This window comes from Copidosoma floridanum, unplaced genomic scaffold (assembly GCF_036245765.1).
Source record: "Copidosoma floridanum isolate Cflo_tuat_1 unplaced genomic scaffold, Cflo_Japanese_pri ptg000019l, whole genome shotgun sequence".
Lineage (NCBI taxonomy): Eukaryota > Metazoa > Arthropoda > Insecta > Hymenoptera > Encyrtidae > Copidosoma > Copidosoma floridanum.
The window spans coordinates 5,248,163-5,271,238 of NW_028321896.1; the positions used below are offsets into that span (position 1 = coordinate 5,248,163).

General features: G+C 36.7%; 4 protein-coding genes across 8 annotated transcripts; 3 read left to right on the forward strand and 1 right to left on the reverse strand.

Moving 5' to 3' along the window:
* Positions 1 to 292: 292 nt before the first annotated feature.
* Positions 293 to 4,601, forward strand: LOC106635877 (G protein-coupled receptor 143). Of its 2 annotated transcripts, none has more exons than XM_089592746.1 (6): positions 293 to 1,624; positions 2,061 to 2,184; positions 2,256 to 2,350; positions 2,424 to 2,602; positions 2,680 to 3,007; positions 3,118 to 4,601. In XM_089592746.1, exons 1-6 carry the CDS (start codon positions 1,475 to 1,477, stop codon positions 3,340 to 3,342), a joined length of 1,101 nt encoding a protein of 366 aa, XP_089448872.1. In that variant the 5' UTR covers positions 293 to 1,474; the 3' UTR covers positions 3,343 to 4,601. The 2 variants fall into 2 exon arrangements, with proteins under 2 accessions (XP_089448872.1, XP_014203551.1); XM_014348065.2 differs by having other exon boundaries at positions 2,061 to 2,172.
* pkaap (A-kinase anchoring protein pkaap) lies at positions 3,571 to 8,172 on the reverse strand. 3 transcript variants are annotated; one of them, XM_089592745.1, is made up of 11 exons: positions 8,026 to 8,172; positions 7,505 to 7,641; positions 6,640 to 7,148; positions 6,287 to 6,570; positions 6,102 to 6,225; positions 5,902 to 6,038; positions 5,669 to 5,819; positions 5,484 to 5,598; positions 5,217 to 5,391; positions 5,009 to 5,141; positions 3,571 to 4,936 (listed from the first exon to the last, which is right to left on the reverse strand). In XM_089592745.1, exons 2-11 carry the CDS (start codon positions 7,530 to 7,532, stop codon positions 4,847 to 4,849), a joined length of 1,746 nt encoding a protein of 581 aa, XP_089448871.1. In that variant the 5' UTR covers positions 7,533 to 7,641; positions 8,026 to 8,172; the 3' UTR covers positions 3,571 to 4,846. The 3 variants fall into 3 exon arrangements, with proteins under 3 accessions (XP_089448871.1, XP_014203550.2, XP_014203549.2); XM_014348064.2 differs by having other exon boundaries at positions 6,287 to 6,567; positions 7,891 to 8,172; XM_014348063.2 differs by having other exon boundaries at positions 7,891 to 8,172.
* Positions 8,173 to 16,186: 8,014 nt separating this feature from the next.
* LOC106635781 (uncharacterized) lies at positions 16,187 to 17,466 on the forward strand. 2 transcript variants are annotated; one of them, XM_014347917.2, is made up of 3 exons: positions 16,187 to 16,472; positions 16,563 to 16,951; positions 17,197 to 17,466. In XM_014347917.2, exons 1-3 carry the CDS (start codon positions 16,284 to 16,286, stop codon positions 17,264 to 17,266), a joined length of 648 nt encoding a protein of 215 aa, XP_014203403.2. In that variant the 5' UTR covers positions 16,187 to 16,283; the 3' UTR covers positions 17,267 to 17,466. The 2 variants fall into 2 exon arrangements, with proteins under 2 accessions (XP_014203403.2, XP_089449347.1); XM_089593221.1 differs by having other exon boundaries at positions 16,563 to 16,955; positions 17,197 to 17,255.
* A 446-nt stretch (positions 17,467 to 17,912) lies between these two features.
* Positions 17,913 to 18,636, forward strand: LOC106635842 (uncharacterized). Its single transcript, XM_014347996.2, has one exon. The coding sequence runs from the start codon at positions 17,955 to 17,957 to the stop codon at positions 18,450 to 18,452; it is 498 nt and encodes a 165-aa protein (XP_014203482.1). The 5' UTR covers positions 17,913 to 17,954; the 3' UTR covers positions 18,453 to 18,636.
* Positions 18,637 to 23,076: the final 4,440 nt, after the last annotated feature.

The window sequence follows — 23,076 nt, forward strand, 5'->3', positions numbered from 1 at the left end:
CCTATGCGCGCCATATATATATTTTCACCCCGTAGTCGCGCGTATATGCATATATATATACGTATAAGTCGGTAAGTAAGTGAGCGAGTGTAAGGAGGACCGGGGGAAAAAAGGAAGACGGTCTAGCTAGCCGTCGGCTTATCGGATTTCATTTGCCGCAGAAACGCGGTGGCGCGTATATAGACGGATCTCTACAAGCAATGCTTATATCACTTGCTTTGCGTGTTTCGGCGAGCGCACCGTTTGTTTCGTCGTTCGCTCGCTCCCTGTGCGCGCGTGTGTTAAGTATATACTTAATTGATATTGTATTGTAAAAAGTGACGTTCGCGCGCGTCAGCGATCTTTCGAGGTGCGATCGGCAAGCTCGCCGATTTTTTGGCCGAACGGCCGACGTGAGGCCGGTGAAATCGGCACATGATGGGATGCTGTGGCGGTGTGCAACTTTATTGATTGAATTTAATAATACACACGTTCGTAAGGTGCATTTATCAAATTTAACACAATTTGCGAACTGGACCAAAAGACATTAGTACCGCGTATACCCAACGTACAGAATTATCAAAAGAGTATATGTGGGTATATAAAATCTCAAGATCAAGTTCATACCTGTACACGAGATTTTCCCATTCGAATAACACTTCGGAGCGAGACGAATAGTGCATTGACATGAGCAGCAGGTATTACATGGGGTGTGTAACACGATAACTCCTGTGCGTGCGTGTGTACGTGTGTATTGATTACGTATGAGGTGAGCCCTTCGTAACTGCAAAATATATAATACTACGCGTTTGAAGATTGAGAATAATTTTCCATTAAACGCAGACGATCCGAGGATACAATCGATCGAATTGACGAATTCTTCGATTTTTATCAATCCATCGGGTGACGACTGTTGCTTATGTCACCAGCGAATTATATAAGCCAGACGAGAAAATGCCATTTTTTACGATTTAGCGTGTCAATGCCAAAGGTCTTGCGAAACGTCGCTGCTTGTTTTTTTCTCTCTTCTTCCATTTTTCCATTTTTACCATTTTTTTTGTTTTCGTTTTACCCGTCAATTAACTTTTACATTAAAAATACAACCGATCGATGGATGATAAGCTAATCAATAACTCAACTACCTTACTACGCTCGCAGCAATAAATGCCAAAAACCATAAATTAAAAAAAAAAATAAAAAAAAAAAAAAACATAAATGGCCGGCTACTCGAACTGGGAGATCTCTTACCGAGCTTGACACTATACTCACGATAAGCAAAAGCACAAGTACGTGCATTTACACACGTATAAACAAGCGCGTACAAAATAAGCTTATCGGCCGGTTGGCCGATTTTTTATCGCCCCCGTTTTCTCCGAGCTCCACCTTATGCGCTTGGTCACACTCTCTCTCTCTCTCGATTTCTTCTCTGCATCATCTGTCGTTGTTGCGTTGAGGTACAATAACAAGAAGAGTTGAAAAAAGAAAGAAAGAAATCATGGCCGACCCGACGATACAGACCTTTTGCTGTCACCACAACAATCGCACGGACATGGCCATTGTTATCATGAACGAGTTCAACTCGGACGCTTACAACACGGTCTGCATGGTTTCGTCGTTTATTGGCATACTCGGTGCCATTTACCAGGTGATTTTTTTTTTTTTTTTTTTTTTTCATTGTTTCTTGATCGATATTGTTTTAGAATTGTGGGGTTTTTTTTTTTTTTTAGTATACAAAAAATTGTTTTCGCTCAATTTTACGTTTCATTTAAAATTTTTCCAAGCTTTGACTATACAATAATCGAACATGGGCACGGATACTTTTGCAAAATTTTTTCAATTATTTCTTATAGTGCTTAAACATTAAATATTTAGTTACATTATAATATCTTAAATGCATTGCGTTTATATGTTGAAAAATTTTTTTTTCATTAGCATTATATTGTGAATAGTGATAAATAAAATAAAATATTGTTCCATCGCAAGAAAAAAATCAAATTAAATCGTAAGAACAAAAAAAAATGTATGTCAAGTATGCTGATAGTAATAATAATAAATGAAAAAAATTTACCTATGAAACGCAGATATTGCCCCGACAAGAGTCAAATATTCCGCACAGGTGGCAAGGATTTTCTGCAGCCAGAGGTCGAGAGATCATCATGTGGCTAGCTTTGGCCGATCTTTTTGCTTCGTTGGGTACGTATGTATACGCTTTTGCGACTTTGTGAACAATTTATCATAAAGCAATGTATTTATTACTCGATAATATAATCAATCAGGTGTCTTCATCCGATCGGCACTTTGGATGAATTTCAGGGCAATCATGCCGTCAGCGGATGACACGTCTAGCGTTGTCTTTTGCGCGTTCACATCGGTAAGATGAAAGCCGCATGAGCGAATCAATGTTTCGAAAAATCCTTCAATGGGTTGTGTGTTATTAATTTTAGGCGTGGGTACAGTACTTCTACATGGCGACGTGGATCTGGACGTTGTGCTACGCCATCGACATGAAACTCCTCTTGGGCGAACGAGTGGGACGGCCACTGTTGTATCACCTGTTTGCATGGCTAAGCCCAGCCTTTCTGACCACTTTCGGTCTTTCCCTATTGTACTATCCAGACGCGGAGTAAGTGCCTTTTTTACCAATTTTTAATGGCGAGGTAAAATAAAACAGCCAACAACAATCAACGTATGGCTTTTCAGCTGCCACAGTTTGTCCTCGCTGTCCTCGGCTTTACGGCGCATACTGCCCAACTACATAGCGACTTACGTTCTTCTCTTCACCGTAATGTTGGTCAATCCTGTTTTGTACCTCCTGTCGTCGAGTGACTTGAAAAACGTCGTCACCTGCACGATGGCACAGATGACGGGCAGGGAGAGAAAACTATTCCAGACTGTAAAACTCAAGTTCTTCATGACCAATCTCGTCTACTACGTTTGCTGGCTGCCGAACGTGGTCAACGGAGTTCTGCTGTGGACTTTGTGGTTCAACCTGCCGATCAAAGTAATCATCACTCTGTGGTACATAATGGTGAGTTGTGTAGATGGTGACAGCATTTGTAAAAAAATATATACATATATTTAACAATGAGGCGAGAGCAACGTATTTTTTTTTTCTTTTTTTTTTTTTTGCAACGACAGGCGGTGACGAATCCCCTGCAGGCGCTGTTCAACGCGCTCGTTTACAAGAGATGGGGCGGCCGGGAAAGATTCCGGATGGAGTGGTTCTACAAGCTAAAGAGGCTCAAGTCGAATTATTTCAAGCACAGCGCCGACAACTCCGAGGCGAGCGAGTCGTCGCCGCTCGTCAACTCGCGGCACAGAGCCACGCCGCACACGAGCATCAACGGCTCCTCGTCTCTGTGAACAAAAAATAATTACCTGTGATACTTATAACTACACACCCCTTACTTGCCTGCAATTGTGACACTAATTGCACAGCGCATTTTATCTTTTTCTTTCCTTCGCGGATGTTGTGGGGTTTTCGAAGGAGCGAGTCGACGCGTCGAAAAATAACTTTTTCTGCCAGTACAAACTCGTAGCTTTTTAGGATATTACTCGGAAGACGTCAAGAAAGTATGTGTGTGTGTGATTGTTACGTATACTTTTATTAGTTCCAAATCAGTTGATGAGGTGATCACCTCTCAGGGTTTTGTTTCTATACAAATTACATATATACATAGAATTACATTCATGGTATCTTTTTATACAGTTAACAAATTAATTTTCGTGCGTCGCCCTCAACACTGTTTCGACAGTTCGTGGGTGCAGTGCAAGGCTTCAGTCTGGACATCTCAGTTTACGAAATGTGACTTAGATGTCGAGTCGGAAGCCTGGCAACACACGTACAATTATACATCAGGCTGTTCTAGGGCGGGTTTGTATTTCCTGCTCTACAGGTACTTATCATGTGGAACGATGTACTTGGAAGCTTATGGAGATTCGTAAAAACCTAACGCGGGATATCGATCATATCCCTTTATTTTAAAAATTTTTTCTCGTAAGTGCTAGAAATATTTAGCGCAAACATGTCAAAATAAGCTCCTTATGTACAGGATTTTATGGTATTTACTAAAACTGATTTGTATGTTTTTTTTTGTTTTTTTTTATTTTTATTTTTTTTTTTCGTTGCCGTCCATATTACTAATAATTTATTTAGCACCTCGTAAAAATGTATTATTAAAAATATAGATAGTCATGGATTTTTTTTTTTCTTGTATGCAAATACAATTTCTTCTATAGTATTTTACTTGAAGTTTATGTGTTTTTTTTATCCTCAGATCGACAGGATGAATAAGTTTCCTAATGAAACAGTCAACAACTCTTACTAAACAAAAATGGTGAAACGCTATTAATAATACGCTAAAATTCTTAAAAGGCTTAGTTACTAAACTTTATCAAACGACTCCATCTCCATTGTTCGATGATATACGTATATCACAATAAAATAGTAATCTAAGCCATGTTTCATGCTCTATTTCAGTAGAAAAATATATAAAATTAAACAAGAAATAAAACTTACAGATCAATACCGATGTTTATATTAAAAAAATACTTTGTAAAAAATCTCATTACAATGGAAAAATTCGTAACTTGATAAAACACTTTTTTTTGTTCTCACACAATTTCAAGCACTTGAAAACATTGTTAAAATTTAATAATCACAGAAAGTATCAAAATCGGATATGCTAATTTTGATTTGGCAATCAATTTGTGCTAAAAATTTGTAAATAATGTTAAAGTACAAACAAATAATTTTTGTACCGTGTTGTGAGTAATTAAAAATTTTAAAAAGCGTTAGAAGCACAAGTTGAATGATTTGTTAAATACAAAATAAACGATGCTTAAAACAACTATACAGGGAATTTCATCAGGGTGGACGGTTAGAATTTCCGAGAGTCAAGGATGTGACGTCACGCACAATCATTTCCGCTATTTTCCACGCAGATTCTTCTTTTACCTGAAAACGATTGAATAATATCAGAATTGTTCATAAAGTATACCATTGATGCGCGGAAATGACGAAATTAACCTCATCTTGCTCTATATGAACAAGTTTCTTCACAGCTCTAGATAAACGAGATTCTTTTTCATTTTTACGCCACGGATCAGGATCAATTTCAGTAAAAAATCGGCCTAAATTATCAACATAACCAACACTTAAACTGCAAAAATAGTTAAATTTTAATTTGACAATTTACAACGTGTAAATTATGTTTATAAAAATTTTTTTTAATTACCTAGATTTATTTCGTTTCCACAAAGAATCAGGATCATAAAGTTGTTTTGTATCAATGCTCATACCACCAGAGACAGATGAAGGATACTTTAATTTCTTTTTCTCTGCATTGCTACTATGTGGTGCGCCAACTATAGCACCACTTACCGAACTTATTTCACTACTGCAATCAGATTCTAAAATTTTGATGATTACATATGCATTTATTAACAAACACTGATGTAAATTGTAAAAATTGAGATCAGATTTGATATTTTTAAAAGTATACCTGCTCTTCCTATTGAAGGATGAAAATTTGGGTATTGGCTACTTTGAACACTGTTAATCAACTCGGACAAATACTTATAATATAACTGTGATTGTAAAAAAGTAGGAAGATAGTGCTAAAAATATTTATATACATGAGAATTTGTCAATTAAATTACAGCTACACAATTAAAATGCATTCATTACCTTATTTAGATAGTTATAAACAATGTGACATGGTCTATCAAAACAGTCTGGTTGAGGACCTTTGCCATCTTCTCTACAAATATTCTGTTCGACTTGGAATCGAATTTTGTCTGAGAAACCTAATGGCATAGTCGCCTGTAAACTAAAATACCTACGAAAATAAAAATAAAAGTTTATGATTGTAAGCGATTTCGAATATTAAAAAAATATTTAGAAAAGGAATTTTTTTTTACTTGTCGTAAATTATAAGAGCATCTGTTTGAGCTTCATCAGGGTCAGCTGAGTCTCCTTTCTCTATCAAAGTTTGTTTGTAATTTGCTGCAGCCATCCAAAAATCCAATAGTTCTCTTTTATTTTCTATTTCCATAAACTGTAAGTCAATATACATTATTGATTGGAAAACTATTGGTCAAAATAATTTCATGAGATATACCTCCATAAAATAAAAGAAGGCTGTTTCATTATACAAAACATCTGATAACTGTACATCTCCACTGGTCAAAACATCAATTTGATGCTTACAATGAAAATCACTTCTTAAAAAATCATTGATATACCTGAAAAATTTGTTCAAAATATAGGATATACCACTTGCAACTTTTTTTAAGCATTGCTTACTCGTTTTCTAAGATTGTATATACAATATTCTGAACATCTGATAAAAGATTCACTAGCAGTTCCGTATTCCCATTCTCAATTGCTTTCTCAATATTTTCCTTTAATTTTCCAGAGATCCGATTTGGTCCGAATTCATCTTTAATTAGGTATTTCTTGTAAATTCGTAGTGCATCTTGGTACAACGATGATCCTTTACATATACAATTTTTTTTGTCATCATTATTTACTATTGGACTAATCTTTGGGTAGTTGCAATTGGATTCAACTTTATTTATAAAACTCTGCTGAAGTATAAATTTAATTGAATAACTTCTCTATCATTAATTAAATTGGCAAAACGTGTGTTATCTTACCAAACTTTGATCATTATTATTTACACTACTATCTAATGATAAGACATCAAGTTCAGAATCACTGACACTATTAGAGATTATACTGCAGGCACATTGATCAACGTCATCCGAATCACTTGTAAAACTTTGAAGTTCTCTTGAACCTTTGCAAATATCATTACTATTTTTAAGATAGCCCTGATTATTATAAGCACCACAAAGACATTCCATTTCCAGCCAAAACTTAATCAGTGCCATCTCTTTTTTAGAATCCATGAACTGGATGAAATAGCCAAGGGCACTTTTGTCCGACAGGATTTCTGGTAATGTTTTGGAAAGGCGTGAACAAAACGACTGAACCTGGTTTTTCTCATTTTCAAACAGATCATCTTCCTCTTCCTCCTCGAAGCTGCATATTGAGGCTGGTATTGATACCAGGGAAACACCCACAAATCCATCTCCAATCGACTCCCTTGGACTTTGGGACTTTGCAGGTGAACTGTGTGAAGATTTAGGCCTATCTCTGTGTCCTGAGAATAAAAACAAAACATTTGCATATGATGTCTTCCAACAATAATTATTTAAGGATAACAGTAAAAAATTATTGACAGATTGCATGGCGTCATTTCGGCTCTTGTTAGGTAAATGACGTATCACGTATTACTAAATAATTTCCGGATAGAAATGTATTGCTGAGCTTATACACATTTTTATTTATACAATGTAGAGAGGCAGAAAAGAGAAAAAATAACTATCGAAATCGAGGTTATGTTGGTGTGTGTGAGGCGTTTTGGAGAGCAACAATAATTACTTGAATATGCAAGCTGTAAAGCTTGAATATTATAATGCACCCGAATTAATATTGCATTATTGCAAATTTATTTACCAGTAGCTTTTTTAAAGAACTGGAGCATTGTGGGCAAGCGAAATCATTGTAGTCCTGGACCAAATTGACGTGGAACAGCTGTGCTATGATTATTGTCCAGCCAAAGCTCTTACTCTTTTTATCTCCACTAGTCCATACTATAATTATAAGTATGCTTGGAATTATTGGCTTTATTTTAAATATAAAACTTTTTGCATCAATGAAAGATTTAACTGTGAAAGCACGTAAAAGTATACTTAGTAATAAATAATAAAATTTTAATCAAATTAAGTTAAAGTTTGGTGTAACAAACCCAACTAATAAAAGTAAACAATCAGTGTAAGACTTTTAATAATGTCACATTGTTTGTATGCACATATATAGGTGTATATGCAATGTTGACATACCTCCTCGTGATGATGACGACGTCCGCCGTTTTTGGCTGAACCCTCATCATCACGGTCGTAATTTACCCTTATGATTTACCCACTTGTTCACACTATCTAGATACACTTCTAAAATTTTGTTTTCTTTCAACTTACGGCCGTTGTTGATAATAAGTATGCACACTTGTCAAAATGAGAGAAGAGATCGGATAAAATGATGAGTTCTACTTGTAGGCTGTATTCCGCAAATGCTGCCAGCAGTTCAGTTACGTATTATAGGTCGTGTCGTGGTAACGCCGCATGGTCGGGCAGCGCTAGCGTCAACCTGTACTAACTGTCGGTGGGTTCCGCATGTCAACAAACTTTGATATTTTTTACTGTTTTCGCTCCCATGCCATCTGATATTTCGGAGTTTGTTGACATGCGGAACCCACCGACAGTTAGTACAGGTTGACGCTAGCGCTGCCCGACCATGCGGCGTTACCACGACCTACGTAACTTAACTGCTGGCAGCATTTGCGGAATACACCCATAGTCCGCAGGCTAAGTATACGTCCTTAACCGCCTTTTTCACTAACGTTTAGAATAATGATTGAGACAATCAATGATTGTATCATGAGTTTTTGTATAAAGTTCAATTTATACAAATAAGTTGGTAAATATAGGCACACATAATTAATATTTAAACATTTTAAGCTGTATAAATATATAACATAGATTCCAAATATGCATTATTACCGCTGGAATATGCTAACAAAACCAAATATCCGTCTTTCTCACCCAGCAAAATAATAGGTATCTGTATAATCCTGTATCAATTTATTGCACACATGCGAAATGTTCAATGACAGTAAACAATGACATAATTTCAAACTTTACTTTTAACTCTTCATTTCACACGTAATTTTACAATGCAATTGATAAATTATTATTCATACAAAAGTATTAATATTCTTATAGGAGGTCGATTTTCAGGCAAAAGATTATTTGTAAACTTGCCGTAAACAGCACAGCCAATGTCAACTTTTTATTTTCTATCTACACAACTAGTTGCGGCTGGTTTTAGCGTTTCAGATTTCTAAACTAAAAAGTGGCCCTAAAATTCTGAAGGAAAGCTTTAGATATTTTAGGTCCTAGAGCCATGTTGTCAATTATAAACCAGCCGCAACTTATTTGACAGATACAAAATAAAAATTCAACATTTTCTGTGCTGTTTGCGGCAAGTTTACAATTTATCTTTTACTCGAAAGTATAAATATATAGGAGGTCAATATTCGTATAAAACATACACTGAAAACTTGCCGCAAGTAGCACAAACATCGTTAATTATTTATTTTGTATCTATTTCAAGAGTTGCGGCTGGTTTATAAGTGACTAAATGGCTCTAGGGCTAAGCTGCCTAAAGCTCTCCTTCAGAATTTCAGAAGCAATTTTTGGCCAAAAAAATCACGACCGCTAGATGGCGCTGATCCTAATGATTATAACTACTTATAGTAGAGCCATTTAATCAATTATAAACCAGCCGCAACTAATTTCGTAGATACAAAATAAATAGTTAAAGATAATTGTGCTACTTACGGCAAGTTTGCAGTGTATGTTTTATACGAATATCAACCTCATATAAATTTATACTTTTGGGTAATAGATGAATTGTAAACTTGACGCAAACAGTGCAAACAACGTTAACTTTTTATTTTATATTTACGAAATTAGTTGCGGCTGGTTTATAAGTAATTAAATGGCTCTAGGGCTAAGCTGCCTAAAGCTCTCTTTCAGAATTTCAGAAGCAATTTTTGGCCAAAAAAATCACTACCGCTAGATGGCGCTGATCCAAATGATTATTACTACTTGTAGTAGAGCCATTTGATCAATTATAAACCAGCCGCAACTAATTTAGTAAATATACAAAATGAAAAGTAAACATTGTTTGTGCTGTTTGCGGCAAGTTTACAATGCATTTTTTACACGAATATTGACTTCCTATATATTTATACTTTCGGGTGAAAGATAAATTGTAAACTTGCCGCCAATAGTGCGAACAATGTTCACTTTTCATTTTGTATTTATCTAATTAGTTGCGGCTGGTTTATAAATAATTAAATGGCTCAAGTATAAGTGTAGTAATAATCATTTGGATCAGCGCCATCTAGCGGTAGTGATTTTTTTGGCCAAAAATTGCTTCTGAAATTCTGATGGAAAGCTTTAGGCAGCTTAGCCCTGGAGCCGTTTAATCACTTATAAACCAGCCGCAACTTTCGAAATAGATACAAAATAAATAATTAACGATGTTTGTGCTATTTGCGGCAAGTTTACAATTTATCTATTACCCAAAAGTATAAATATATATGAGGTTGATATTCGTATAAAACATACACTGCAAACTTGCCGCAAGTAGCACAATTATCTTTAACTATTTATTTTGTATCTACGAAATTAGTTGCGGCTGGTTTATAAGTAATTAAATGGCTCTAGGGCTAAGCTGCCTAAAGCTCTCTTTCAGAATTTCAGAAGCAATTTTTGGCCAAAAAAATCACTACCGCTAGATGGCGCTGATCCAAATGATTATTACTACTTGTAGTAGAGCCATTTGATCAATTATAAACCAGCCGCAACTAATTTAGTAAATATACAAAATGAAAAGTAAACATTGTTTGTGCTGTTTGCGGCAAGTTTACAATGCATTTTTTACACGAATATTGACTTCCTATATATTTATACTTTCGGGTGAAAGATAAATTGTAAACTTGCCGCCAATAGTGCGAACAATGTTCACTTTTCATTTTGTATTTATCTAATTAGTTGCGGCTGGTTTATAAATAATTAAATGGCTCAAGTATAAGTGTAGTAATAATCATTTGGATCAGCGCCATCTAGCGGTAGTGATTTTTTTGGCCAAAAATTGCTTCTGAAATTCTGATGGAAAGCTTTAGGCAGCTTAGCCCTGGAGCCGTTTAATCACTTATAAACCAGCCGCAACTTTCGAAATAGATACAAAATAAATAATTAACGATGTTTGTGCTATTTGCGGCAAGTTTACAATTTATCTATTACCCAAAAGTATAAATATATATGAGGTTGATATTCGTATAAAACATACACTGCAAACTTGCCGCAAGTAGCACAATTATCTTTAACTATTTATTTTGTATCTACGAAATTAGTTGCGGCTGGTTTATAATTGATCAAATGGCTCTACTACAAGTAGTAATAATCATTTGGATCAGCGCCATCTAGCGGTAGTGATTTTTTTGGCCAAAAATTGCTTCTGAAATTCTGAAAGAGAGCTTTAGGCAGCTTAGCCCTAGAGCCATTTAGTTACTTATAAACCAGCCGCAACTCTCGAAATAGATACAAAATGAATAATTAACGATGTTTGTGCTATTTGCGGCAAGTTTACAATTTATCTATTACCCAAAAGTGTAAATATAAGGGAGGTCGATATTGGTGTAAAACATACACTGCAAACTTGCCGCAAGTAGCTCAAACATTGTTAATTATTTATTTTGTATCTATTTCAAAAGTTGCGGCTGGTTTATAAGTGATTAAACGGCTCCAGGGCTAAGCTGCCTAAAGCTTTCCATCAGAATTTCAGAAGCAATTTTTGGCCAAAAAAATCACTACCGCTAGATGGCGCTGATCCAAATGATTATTACTATACTTATATTAGAGCCATTTAATTATTTATAAACCAGCCGCAACTAATTTGATAAATACAAAATAAAAAGTGAACATTGTTCGCACTATTGGCGGCAAGTTTACAATTTATCTTTCACCCGAAAGTATAAATATATAGGAAGTCAATATTCGTGTAAAAAATGCATTGTTAACTTGCCGCAAACAGCACAAACAATGTTTACTTTTCATTTTGTATTTACAAAATCAGTTGCGGCTGGTTTATAATTGATCAAATGGCTCTACTACAAGTAGTAATAATCATTTGGATCAGCGCCATCTAGCGGTCTCAACTTTTTGGCCAAAAGTGGCTCCTAAAATTCTCAATCAGAGCAATCAGGATTAAGGTAAAACGCCCAATACTTGGACAAAACTGAAATTCAGACCGATACTTGGACAGTGGAAAATCAGTCATTGTAGCAAATAAAAAAGAGATATTTTAAAAAACGTAATAGATTAATATTGCTATGATTATTATTGATGATATACTTGAATTTTTAAAAAAATTTCAGCAACATTTAATACATGCGAATGATTCTAAATTTCACCGTAGGCGCCATAAGACTGCGATAATTTTTCTCCGTTTTCTATGATTTTGATAATAGGTAATGCTCGTTAAAATTAATCCAATGCATTTGTATAAATGCTGTATGGTATTATTTTACAACTTTTACATTAATTAACAATATTTCTAATGTAATCGTGGACAAAAAAAATTTTTATAATGTAAAATTAGCTGTCCAAGTACACCTCACGATTTCGTAGTAGTTGGACAGACGTGGAGCTCTTGTCCAACTTCAGGTCATAGGCACAAAAACGTCGTAGCCAGTACATGGACATACAATCAAAGTTGTTTACCTTTTAACGTAGTTAATCTTTTATGCGAATTTTTTAAACAAAAGTGTATAAAAAGTGAAGTACTTTGTAGAAAAAAAACACTTTACTAATCAGTTTTGTTGTTAAGGGGTGCACCGCTTTAAGAAAATTGTTTTTTCAACATTTTTAAAAGTTAACCTCCAATTCACTGTAAATACAGATGAAGTATGGGTTCTGAAAAGAGGAAAAATGTTTTTAAAAAAATATAAAATAATGAAAAAGAACAAAAGTGGAGGTCATACAACAAAAACAAAAAAGAAAAGTAAGAAAAATTATAGTCTTATTAAAAATAAATCTTAAATAACAAAATTAAAAAAAAAACAGTAAAATTGGTTTTACACTATCTCACTGATAGAATAATTGAAAAAACTGAGTACCGAGGTGAGAGCTTAATTGAGTTGGATAATTCGTTTGCTATTGAAGAGATGCAGTTCCTTCTAAAGAAAATTCAAATCAAGAAGGAGAAGTGCGATTCCTCACAATTGAAAATGTTGAAAATCAAAATGCACCCTGAGGGATTTATCTTGCATTTAATAAATTATTTTTGGAAAAAAGATTAATAATTTTACTTACGAATTTTACGTAATAAATTTGTTATTATTTATCCCCTTCGTTAACATTTTTTCGTTATAAGGTATTTATCTAAATACATACTTTAGTTTTAATAAGTACTTGTGCCTTATCGTAATTTATACAACTGTAAAATCGTTTAAGTTAGTATTGTCCAAGTACTGCTTTCCAACTTGTCCAAGTACTGCAGCATTGTCCAACTTTTGGTTTTCAAGGTTGTCCAACTACTACGACAGTCGAGAATGATTGTCCAACTACTCCGATAAGTTGACATGTTTTAAAATGTACGATAACTATTATTTAAGAGCTATTTTAAAACATTTTTTGTGTGTTATATAATCCTAAGGCATCCTAATTACAAGTAATTATTTAAAAAATATGGAAGTATTGCACATTAACTTCGGAATATGAGCGTTAAAATTAGTTTCGAAAAATCTGTCCAAGTATTGGGCGTTTTACCTTAGAGCCACTTAGTCAATTATAAACCAGCCGCAACTTGTGGTGAAGCTATAAAACAAAAAAATAACGATACGTGTGTTTTTGGCGGCAAGTTAACAATCTATCTTTTACTCAAAAATTTATCTTCAAAAGTAAAAATACATAGGAGGTCAATTTTTGAGCATAAGATAAATTGTTAACTTGCCGCCAAAAACACACGTATCGTTATTTTTTTGTTTTATAGCTTCACCACAAGTTGCGGCTGGTTTATAATTGACTAAGTGGCTCTAATCCTGATTGCTCTGATTGAGAATTTTAGGAGCCACTTTTGGCCAAAAAGTTGAGACCGCTAGATGGCGCTGATCCAAATAATTATTGCTATTTACAGTAAAGTCACTTTATTAATTATAAACCAGCCGCAAATAATCTCATAAATAGACAATAAATAGTTGACATTTTTTATGCTACTTGCGGCAAGTTTACAATCTATCTTTAATCCAAAAATTGACCTCTACAAGTACATAAATATTCTACTTATCTTATATGGCTTATAAAATCTACCATATTTACAAAATTACATTACTTTGGACCTTTTACCATTAACTCATGGAAGCACAGCCCTTTAACTTTATAGTTCCAATAAATACTTAACTTACATAATATGTACATAGCTAAATTTGTGTAACAGAAATCTTGAACAACGATTAAATAGATACGTAAAGTAATCAGTCGAAAAGAGACAACTGAAGAAATTTACTTCTCTGCAATAAATGTACTTTTTATTTAGTGAGATCCATTTGCTGTTTTTTTCGGTACGTTCACTCTTAAATGTTATACATACCTTAGAGTAGGTAATGAAAGGTACTACAAACTTACAGTTACTTTGGTTACAAATTAAACAAGTTTTAGGCCCCTCTCAGATAAATCGTTTGAGAGTATCGTTATTGTGGATTAAAAAAATTGTCGATAAGAAAGATGTAAAAAGGGGTGTACAGATTGTACTTAATATGTAAATTGGACGTAAATTGGAGTATACGTAAAAGTGGCCCAAGTTATCGTGGACAGTACGTCATTATCAGTATATATTCTTTATAACTAATTTATGATGAACTATTATTGCATGCTCATTTTTATTATCAAACCTTCGCACACTATACTCTATCGTTTTAATTTTTAAAAATTAATACAAAATTTGTATTTGAAACGAAAAAATAAACATTACTTTTTTTCCTATTACATATAGATTATAAACAGAGTTTAAAACCCGGATCGAAATGATTTAAAATTCAAACTTATTATTATCAATGCATCAGCCACCGTTAAAATTATCGTATACATGTATAACGTTAAATGTTGGTGTGCACATGATGATAACATATTAATTATCCATAAAGTTGAGAATAAACAGGTTTATTGATGGGTTTAGTGAATATGTCCATGTCGTATTCTTGAAAAACTTTCGAGAAGGACTTAGAAAGGCATATCATCGCAGTGCATCTAAAAAAGAAGATGATATGAACCTAAGTATAACTACATGTATACGTGGACAACTGCAGGGCGTTGAAACTGGTTTCGAGTTTTATATGGGTGGAAAAGTATCTTTCGTTCGAAAAAATGGAAGTCAGTGAACTTGGGGGCCCCATTATTTCGGAAAAGATTCGAATGCTGACACGAAAGAGCACTGCATTCGAAACACGCATTTTATATAACGTACTGCTCACATAGTTGCAAACTAATTCAATTTGTTCTCTTTTTTTTCTCGAGCTCAGCATTTATTTAAAACCCTGAACTTTTATTATTTTTTACATACTGCCCAAAATCGGTAACACAATTTACGAGCTGCATTTGCCGGGGGCGTGGATTAATCTTATTAGTTTCGGGATTGTTTATCCGAATCGAGCAAAAGTTATAGCGATCGGTAAGTTATTGTGGTAAAAATCACACTCCAATTCAATATATTCCTGTGTTTTTCATCGATAAAATCACAGACAATAAGCCTATATTATATCTTAAAAAAAAAAAACAAACAAGAGCCACATCAGACAATAAAAGACCCAAAACATTGAGTTTCCAAAAAATATAAGCCTCTGCTCTTCTTCGAAAACATTGGAAGGTGATCCTTTGCCTCACAATAATAGTACCACCGCGTACTCGGTAATCATAGCCCGAGACGAGAGTGCTCGCTTATGGCTCCCAGACGTGTCATTATCATCATATACCGCATGGATCGCGGGATCACATATATTATATCGTCTATCTATACCCTATCATCATCTAACGACCGCTGGAGAAAAGACCTATCATCCCCCGAGCGACAAAATAGCCCCTCTTTCCCCCCGAGCTCGCGCCGTCCTTGAGACCTTGAGGCCCAGGATGATCCGATTGTATAAATATATACATATATGCGTAGATGCTTCTGTGATGATGCCTTGGAGGAGGAGAAAAAGGTCTTTGGCCTTTCGGCCGTTTGCCTGCGAGCGCTTCACGAATACCGGTTTTCCTCTCCTGTATATTCACTCGGCTCCTGCCTCTATATCCCACACATACCTACAACCAACCCATCCCTTTGTACATACGTATACGTGTTTAGTTAAAAATAAGCTGCACACAAGCCAAGAAAAGAGAGTATAGCCATTTTGTGTACATACATAAATGTACTTGTATGTATATATGTACCTACCTGCCTGTCGTTGTTGTTTCGTCGTGTATGCGTGAATGCTCGAGTCCTTCGGCCGGTCGTTCATTTTTAAAGCGGCTTCCGTAGCCGACAGGTGCAGCGACACGCCGGACCATTCGGTGACTTTTAAAACAATCGGCACAATTAACCAACTGTAATTGTACTCGTACAAAATTGAGCCATGGGACTGGGCGTCACGGGTCTCTGGCTGTTGGCTGGACTATTGGCCGGTTCCACGGTTGCGAGACATACCGATCCCAAGGGCGCTACCTACGATCAGAGGCAGGAGGGCAAAGTCAACGTTCAAATCGACGTCAAGGACGTCCACATCCTGGCCCTCGTCGACTCCGACATGCTCGAGGATTACACGGTGAGTTTTTTTTTTTTTTTCTTTCTTTTATGATGACAGGGGATTATATGGTTGACGATGAACGTTGCGATATCTTTTTATGGGTTGCAGAACTACGACTACGCGTACGATTACGCGGACTTTACGATAAAGCCGAGGCCAACGCCGAGCAGGCCATCCACCGCGAGTGCGAGCACCACGGAATCGGAGGATGAGTCAATCCAGACGACGACGGTCGCTTCCACTCAGGTGACCGATCGTAATTTAACGAGTCTCGGCGAGATCGGCAACGGTACGACCACGGAATCGGCGACGAGTACCGCTGCTCCTTTCGAGATTGGTACGGTGGCGCTGACGAATAAACACTGGGCCGAGGATGCGGCAACGAGCGATCATGTCGAGGGTAACAAGAAACCGATTTCCGTGTCCCAGCCAAGGCATCGGTGTCCCTATGGCTTTGTCCTCAAGTCCGGGAAGTGCTTCAAGCGACGGATGGCTCTGTAGGTTATTATTATTCACTGCTATTCTTTATTCCTTTCTTTCTTATTATTATCATGGTTGTATTTTCTATTAGTTTCTTCACTGGTGTATCTTGTAAAAAAAAAAAAAAAAAAGAAATCGGTATCGGTACCGTTTTTTCTAGGGTACGATCGATCGATCGATATCAATAGTAACGGGATAGTGTTGATCGTACCTTTTACTTGTAAAATTAGAGTACACACCAAAACTCCCGCTTATGTTTCAGGCCGCGACTAGCCCTGATGAAATTGGCGCCAGCGCTGTTGAAAAAAACGCAGATCGGATCCGCATCCTAAGCAAGGAAGCGTTTGTAGATCATCGTTCGAGGAAAGCAACGAAACGGCATCACCGATGTGAAGATACGATTCTACAAATATACACAGTTTGATATTCTTTTCAGCTACTCGTTTGCGCGTACGTGTGTGTGGGCATTAAATAATCATGTAACATACAATAAAGTTCCTATGCGTGTTGTACATTATAGCATTCCTCACAATTGCACATTGTTATAGATACATATCTTTTTATGTCATGTAAAATAAAATTAAAGGACAAAATTTACAAAACTAAGAAAGACATATTTCATTCACGACACATGTACAGTCCCATGCGATGGTTTATCATAGTATATAACCAAGATCATACCAACATCATCCGGTGTACGTACCAATGTAAATTAACCACATCAAAAGCGTTAAATGTTATTACCATGCTATATGCGTACAGGGTAGAAGACTGACGAGAAGATGAAAAAAAACCTCTCTTCCTCTCTCTCTCTCTCTCTCTCCTGCATGGTAAAAAAAACAGAGGGAGAGAAGCTGCGTGTGTGAACGTCCATACCTATGTATATGAGTCGGGAGTAGGTACAACCTGCAAGCCCTCCTCTTCCGTGATGTGTTACCGCATCGAAAACCCGAGGGGGTCCCTCAGTCGTTGCCGAACCAGTGCACGCGACGCACGAAACTCGAAACGCAGAGAGTTACGATGCTGATACCGATTTTCCTGTGTGTGGCAGTTGCGATGAGCCAAGCCGCCCCAACGACCTACGACCAACGCCAAGAGGGAGACGTCAACGTCAAGGTCGACCTGGACAATTTCGTGATCCTCATAGCCCGGCAGGTTCCCACGCTCGACGTCTTCGGGACGATGAGCCAGCTGCTGCTCGCCGATTCCAAGCACTCGCAGGTCGACTCCGAGAGCAAAACCGTCCCTGAGGACGAGGTGGCGACCAAACCCGTGGAGGAGGGTAACACCGAGCAGGAAACTAGGACGATCGGCCCCGTTGCCGGGGAGGGGGAAAAACTGCTTGCTCGAGGGATCGAGGAGGCCGCGAGGAAGGTAAAGACGCCGGGGAAGTACAAGCTCGTCGAGGCCGTCGAGGAGCCTCAGAGCCTCAAACTCGTCGGCGACGCCGTGGAGAATTGCGGGCCCGGTAGGAGTCGCGATCGGTCGGGCCTCTGCGAGGAGGACATCGGCAATTAGTTGGGACTCTTCATTCTTCCTTTCTCTCTCTCGTACTTTAATTTTAGGGCTCAACTGTGGTGTTGAATATACACTCTTCGCTTTATTGATGCCATTCCGATTTTACGGATATCCCTTAGATCGGTAAGAATGATATTGTTTTACATACAATATTCAATGCTCCATACGACTCTTTCGTTTTTTTTTTCTTTTTTTTTTTGGTCTGAAGTGCGTGGTGATATTTGTTATTTAAGAACGCACATAAGTATATGTGGAAAATCTTTGGATGCAATAATAACATTAGTTTTAGTAATTTATTCGTTTATGATGCGATGCCTTACTGTTGTGTAAATATCTTATGATTCAATCGAAACGATAAAAAAAAAAAAAAAAAAAAAAAATTGTCAAACAGAGGATCATACTGTACTGCGAATGAATCGATGTACTGATCATTTTTGTTGCTCGCCGATACACGTGTAATGACGCAGAGTAATATGAACGCGCACAAAGAGATACAGATGAGAAGAATCTTGTTGTAAGATTGCACGACTATATATGTATATATTTACAATTATATCAATGTATAGAGTTGTTCATACGTGAGGCTCTATTTATTTTGCAAGTAAGTGCCTATACTTTGAAACGATTTTATTTCGTGTAGTATATTATTGTGTACGCAAAACCAATCATTGCTCTCTTTATGAATAAAAAAAGTGTTTTCTAATGAAACAAGGTGTACGTAAACATTTGTTTTTCTTACTACCAAACCTCTACAGAATTATACACTATTATGAATAGTATAAAATTATTCTTCCGAATGAAAAATTTGAAATTTAGATTCGATTATCACGATGACATTTCGCAACGAAATGTATAATACCGTTTGAATATAATAAGTCGTCAACGTATACACATACATGTAATTACTTTTGAATGAAAACACAAAGCAAAGCCATTAGCCTATGAATGAAACGAAAAAAACATACATACATATGAACGTATGCCGTTACGGCATTAATTCCATCTCGATCGAGACAGCCCAAAGGACCGTTTTGCCATTTTACAATTATCTCCTCTTTTTTTTCCCCTCCTATGATGAAAAGATCCAGCCGGGCTTCGCTCCATTGTTACACGGATGATTAATCAATGTTTTCGGTACGTGAAACTTGACCGCCCAAGGATAAGGTCAAGGCATTTACAGTACCGAGATGATTATCGGTATTAAATCGAGAGCTCGCACCACGTAAGACGTGTTTTACGCTCTTGTACGCGTATCATGATGATTGATAGATAGACAAGTGTGTCGTGAGAGCGTGCCTTTGTGAATTTATATCTATTTTTTTTTTTTTTTTTTTTTTTTTACAGCATGAAATCGTTATTGCTATTTATACGGATAAGTATACGGAATACGGGGAAACGCTTTGGGTAAGATCGGCAAGGCATCGCAAGCGAAACGACATCAATAGAGAGCGGAAAATAGTACCCAGGACCTAAGGTAACTAAATGAATGACAGGTCGCATCTAGTTGGGAGAGGGGGAGGGGTAGAAAAGGCGAGACAATCAAGTGGGAAGAAACTAATCGGCAACTAGCGATCGGTTGAAATCGATTCGAAAAGTTCAATCAGCTCGTTATGTACGGATCTTAATGAGGAAAAAAAAACTTACAATTGAAATCGATTGATTCATTTTAACCGATCTTATCGGCTTTAATCCCCCCTATGTCTTTATAAGCAAGGTATCTTACACACCGCACACAAGACGAGAGTATAATGAGTGTGTGTATATGATGATAATGAAAAAGGTAACGATGTCGTAGTAGTAGAGGAATGACACTAAACGTTGAACAGTGTTTTCAGAGGAAAGAGCACAAAGAAGAGCCGGGGCCAACGTCCTGCGACGGCCCCTTACCGATCCTTGCAACACACATCACGCATTTTCTGCAAACTCCTCCACGAGTAGGTACACATACGCACATGTATACGTTCTTCGTCGCCTCTTCCAATATACTTTACTTCACCCTATATACATACACGCTATGAATAAAAAATCCTCCTCGCCCCAGGATATACATACTTATACACGGATACACGCGCAGAGCTGAGAGCGCTCACCCCCTTCGTACACACTTGCGTGTCCTGAGAACGAGTCCTGCTGAAGCTCGAGGTTCAACGTACCATATACCTGCGCAGCAGCTCTTTTTTTTATTTTTTGGCCATTTCGAAGATCCACGTTGGAGAGGAGAGAAGACAGGATCAGGTTGCAGGTATAGGTATATATAGGATATTGATTTTGTGGGAGATACACGACGGGATCTAACTTTATAAAACGACAGCGAGGAGAATCAAAATTAATGGCTCGAATAACAAGATGATATACATTATAATCGAGCTTCGAGCTTTCAACATGCCAGCCAGTGCCAATCTCGATCTGCTTTCATCATTTTGGGCCCCTCCAAAGGTTTTATACTCTGGAGAGAGGGACCAAAGGCCTCGCGAAAATATAAATGTAAAAACACACCCGCATGCATGACAATATATACTTATACGTACTCACTCGAACTCGTATGGATATGGTTTTTTTTTCCCCATAATGGCCCATAACATCAAAACGCAGGAGATGGTGTATATACGTGTACAGGATGGGGGGTACCACTAGAGGTTTATGCTCGGAAAGTGGCAGCAGTAGGGGAGATGGGAGGATCGAGGAAGGGTTCTTGTATACACGCGGGGTTCTCTCTCTCGCGACGCACAACAGCCGCGAGCCTCGAGTCGGCAGGACACACACCTATAGGCTCGTAAGGGACTTGCACACGTATAAATATACGCGGAGTTGATCGTTGATTTATTCATTTACTTTTATGTATCACCAATAATACACATTTTTTTCGTAGAAGATCGAGATAAAATAATGGAGTTGGGCATTAAGATGACTCTGTTCTTGTTGCTGGTGGCTGTTGTTGGAGTCAAGGCCAATCCTATGATGATGAATTACGCGCACGATGCTTCAACTCCCGAACCAAAGAAGGATCCTTCGATCGACCACTACGACCAGCGCCAAAATGGCACCGAGAATTACAGGGTGAAGGGTAATTGTTGTTTATCTTACTCTGCAATGGGTACTTTGTTTTGTGATGTGTGAAGTGATTGGTGGGGGGGGGAAAAAATTTATCTTTTTCCAGTCGACGGATTGGTGTTTATCTTGGCACCGGCGGACACGCTTATGATGGGAGGGGCGACGATAGAGCCAAACTTGACTTCCTTGTTTTCCGATCTCAACAAGCCCAAACCAAAACCGGAGAAGGAAAATCTGTTCCTCAAGCCTTTGAAAGCTGACAAGGATGACGTACCGAAATCTGCCCACGTTGACACCTCTGCTGCTGCTGTACATTACAATAATCGCAAGTGAGTTTTCTTTGACTGGAAAATGATTATGGGTGATACTGAATTTTTTTTTCTCCCTTACAGACCAGGGCTTCGCATTTCAAGCTTTATCGCGCCGTTCATCAACCGGATTCGCCATGCTCAGTAGATGACAAGTTAATTTAAAAGATCACATGGTATTGCGTAAATATATGTTCAAGAAAACGTAAATTATTCATGTAATAGTAATAAGTTAAATTTTAAGTGATATCGATCGGTATTATATCTTTGTAGATGATTATTGTATAAGTGGTGCGCGTTTGTAAAGCAAAGAATATATAAATAAACGTACTTTTTGTATGGAAAAAAATTTATTTGTTCTTTTTTTTTTACTCTCAAAAACTATAGTAATTACACATTTTAATCGATCGTTCCTTCTCCATTAGCACATTTCTCGCAATCTTTTTGTTCTCTCTATTTTTTTTTTTTTTTTTTTTTTTTCTGTTTTTGGTGTGGTATCTCGTCGTTACAACTGGTACAAAAATGATACTATATATGAGATTACACATTTGACTGTACAATCAAAGCTCGTTGGACTGTTAAGAAATAGTTTGACTGCTGAGTTTTTTTTTTTTTTTTTCATTTAAACACTACAGATGAAAAATCAGTTCTCTGTACAGCGAAGCAAGAAAGCAAAAACAAACAAAACTTTCAAATTAATATCATAAAAAACTTATGTTTATATAGTTTATGCTTCTGTAGCGAGGCAAGTTAATGCAAAAGGCCGGAAATTAGCATGGAAGCTCTTTACCCAATGTAAAAGATTAAAGTAATTTTCTTTTTTTTTCTCTCTTTGTATACATCCTTGGTGACCCATCAAAAGTATACTTATCGACACAGTTCATCGTGTTTCATTTTTTTTTTTTTTTTTTTGTCTGTAGCTCACATACTAAAACTCACTATTCACTATATACAACTACCTCAACAAATCACTGATACTTTTTTTTCTCTAACAACCACGTCAAATCACAATACGACACATTTTTTGTCAATTCATTAGCATTTTGTTCGTTCGTTCGTTCGTAACCCTATCTATACGAAGAAACAACTTTAAAGTTATTTGATACGTATTTTTTGTTATGTACAATAGAGGAAATTAAGAATTTTCTCAGCAAGATCGCACTACATATTTTCAAGATACCATTTAATCTAATTAATCTAATCAATTGAAGATTAGGGTTGATAACCTGTATCTTAGGAAGAGAAAAATTGACTCATAGAATTGA

Bases quoted from the DNA above. Each gene is read 5' to 3' on its own strand.
- LOC106635842 (XM_014347996.2), top strand. From the start codon at position 17,955: ATGCTGATACCGATTTTCCTGTGTGTGGCAGTTGCGATGAGCCAAGCC.
- LOC106635781 (XM_014347917.2), top strand. From the start codon at position 16,284: ATGGGACTGGGCGTCACGGGTCTCTGGCTGTTGGCTGGACTATTGGCC. The intron at 16,473-16,562 runs GTGAGTTTTTTT...TATGGGTTGCAG, and splicing joins ACATGCTCGAGGATTACACG to AACTACGACTACGCGTACGA. The intron at 16,952-17,196 runs GTAGGTTATTAT...CTTATGTTTCAG, and splicing joins TTCAAGCGACGGATGGCTCT to GCCGCGACTAGCCCTGATGA.
- LOC106635877 (XM_089592746.1), top strand. From the start codon at position 1,475: ATGGCCGACCCGACGATACAGACCTTTTGCTGTCACCACAACAATCGC. The intron at 2,351-2,423 runs GTAAGATGAAAG...TATTAATTTTAG, and splicing joins TCTTTTGCGCGTTCACATCG to GCGTGGGTACAGTACTTCTA. The intron at 3,008-3,117 runs GTGAGTTGTGTA...TTGCAACGACAG, and splicing joins TCACTCTGTGGTACATAATG to GCGGTGACGAATCCCCTGCA.
- pkaap (XM_089592745.1), bottom strand. From the start codon at position 7,532: ATGCTCCAGTTCTTTAAAAAAGCTACTG. The intron at 5,820-5,901 runs GTAAAAAAAAAT...TTATTTTCGTAG, and splicing joins GCTCTTATAATTTACGACAA to GTATTTTAGTTTACAGGCGA. The intron at 5,599-5,668 runs GTAATGAATGCA...AAATATTTTTAG, and splicing joins TTTATAACTATCTAAATAAG to CACTATCTTCCTACTTTTTT.